Source organism: Neomonachus schauinslandi, chromosome 5 (assembly GCF_002201575.2).
Source record: "Neomonachus schauinslandi chromosome 5, ASM220157v2, whole genome shotgun sequence".
Lineage (NCBI taxonomy): Eukaryota > Metazoa > Chordata > Mammalia > Carnivora > Phocidae > Neomonachus > Neomonachus schauinslandi.
In genome coordinates, this window is record NC_058407.1 from 69703435 (window position 1) to 69705469 (window position 2035).

Genomic DNA, 2035 nt, shown 5'->3' on the forward strand with positions numbered 1-2035 from the left:
TTAAGAGGTGGCCTTGCATAAGTCTCCTAGCGTTTTGTGGCCCGCGCGTGCACCTGCGGGAGGGGGAAGTTTACATAAGCGTCCTGGGGTATTTGCATCTCAGCGGCTCCTCTCACTAGGGCTCCTGGGAATGGAGCGGGCGGACGGAGGTAAGGTGCTCCAGCCGCGAGGCTCGCCAAGTGGGTGGGTAACTTTTCGAGGAATAATGTGCGCGCAGGACCTCGTGGAGACCTGCCAGGGGCACGGTCAGCAGTGACAGTTCCTGGAAAGCGGGCGGCCGCGAGATCAGGCTGGGCAGGCGCCTCCTGCGGACGGGAACCGGGAGCCCAGCAGGGCTGGGACTGCGAGCTGGGCGGCCGGCCCGCCGCGCTCCTAGGAGGGTGGGACCGGCAGGAAGCGAAATGGTTACTTTTTTAAATGCGGGCTCTGGTTACTTTTGAAGATCGCCCGCCCCGGGCGCAGAGCGGACACGGGGATTTTTCTCTCTCCGGTGGATAGTTCTGGAGAAACGCAGCGCTGGGGCGTGGGGGAATGCGGTGGCCTGGACGAGGCGACTCAAACACGGGGGAGCAGAGTCGGCGGCGCCGGCGGGGACAGAGGGTCTCCGGGGAGCTGAAGGACCTTTTGCCGCCTCCCCACTCACGGCTGGTTAGGGAGCTGCAGCGGGTGAGGATCGCCGTGTTGCACCGAAAGGGGGCTCGAGGGGGACAGCGGGTGTGCGTCACGGCCGGGCGAAGGCTGCCGGCAGCGACCCCCTACCCGTCGGGCGGGGCGGGTGCTGAGCCCCGACAGGGGGCGCGGCCCGCCATGGTTTACCGGGGGCTCTGCGCTCGCCGCCCCCGCGCCTACATCCCCGCCCTGCTCGGGTCTCCTCCGGAAACGGGTGGGTGAGGGTGACCTGGAGGGCCCCCAGTCCTGTTTTCCTTAGGGAACCACCCCGCGCCGGGCCGCCAGCTTCGCTCGGACGCGGAGCGGTGGGCGCCGAGGGCGCGCCGAGGGGCTCGGCGGATTCGCGGGCCGCGGCGGGCGGCGGGAGGGGCTGCAGGCCGCGCTCGGCCCCGCAGCCGCAGGTGGGGAGCCGCTGTCCGCTCCCGGGGCTTGATGGCAGTCGGGCGACGGGGACTGAACGCCGAGGGCTGCGGGGGTTCGCCCGTCCCCGTGCGCCCGCGGGGAGGGGGCTTCTCGTCGGAAGTTGGGGGAGAGACGGGGGGACCGGCGGGCATTCAGTACCGCCGTCAAGCCGCGGGGCGAGTGCTCTTCCGCGGAGGGGGCGCTGCCCAGAGGCGGCACGAGGCTTTCCCCTGGAGGTGGGTAAGGGGGTTCGCAGGCGACTGTACTGTCCCCTGGGAAAAGGGGGGCTGTCCTCTGCGGGCCTCGCGTCGGCCCCCAGGAGGGACTCGCTCCCAGCCGCTGGGTCTGGGGCTCGGCCTCTGGGTGCGGAGGGAGTTTGGGGGGGGGGCCGGGAAGGGGGCGCGGGGCCGGGTTCCACCCGCGGCCCGGGGCGCCCCCTCGCGGCCTGAGCAGCCACAGCTGCGCGGAGGGTAGGGCTTTGGGGGGCGCCGACGGCTGCTCCAAGGTGTCTCTCCCCTCGGTGCGGGCGTGGGTTGACCCAGCGGAACCCCGACAGCCGTTCCTCGCAGCCCGATCTAGAATTAGCCTGCCGCATTTTCCCGAAGAAGGGTGACATCCTTTCCCTCCGGGTCCCCTCCCGACCCCTTCTTAAAAAGCTCGGGTTTTCACATTAATCTATGTCAGTATAAACCAGGCTATGTGTGGAATTTGTTTTTACAACTCGAGTCTTGTGACTTCTCAAACACTTTCTTGAAGTGTTTTCTCTGGAAACTTGTTTCAAATGAGTGCTGTAAGTTTCACAAAGAGGAGTGTTGTTCAGGAGCCAACAGGTGACGGGGTGAAACCTGAGTCTGTGTGTACATTGGAGTCAAGTCTGGCTGCCGTTTCCTTGGGCCGCCGTTGAAAATAGAAATTCAAAAAATCAATAGGAGACTGACTGGAACACGATTTGCGAAAATATCTG

The 2035-nt window shown here is 66.1% G+C and overlaps 1 protein-coding gene across 1 annotated transcript; it reads right to left on the reverse strand.

Annotated features, from left to right (window-relative positions):
- Positions 1–721: 721 nt before the first annotated feature.
- LOC123324856 (translation initiation factor IF-2-like) lies at positions 722–1666 on the reverse strand. Its single transcript, XM_044915208.1, has one exon. The coding sequence runs from the start codon at positions 1664–1666 to the stop codon at positions 722–724; it is 945 nt and encodes a 314-aa protein (XP_044771143.1).
- Positions 1667–2035: the final 369 nt, after the last annotated feature.

What these genes read in the sequence shown, in the direction of transcription:
- LOC123324856 (XM_044915208.1), bottom strand. Translation starts at nt 1,666, where the DNA reads ATGCGGCAGGCTAATTCTAGATCGGGCTGCGAGGAACGGCTGTCGGGG.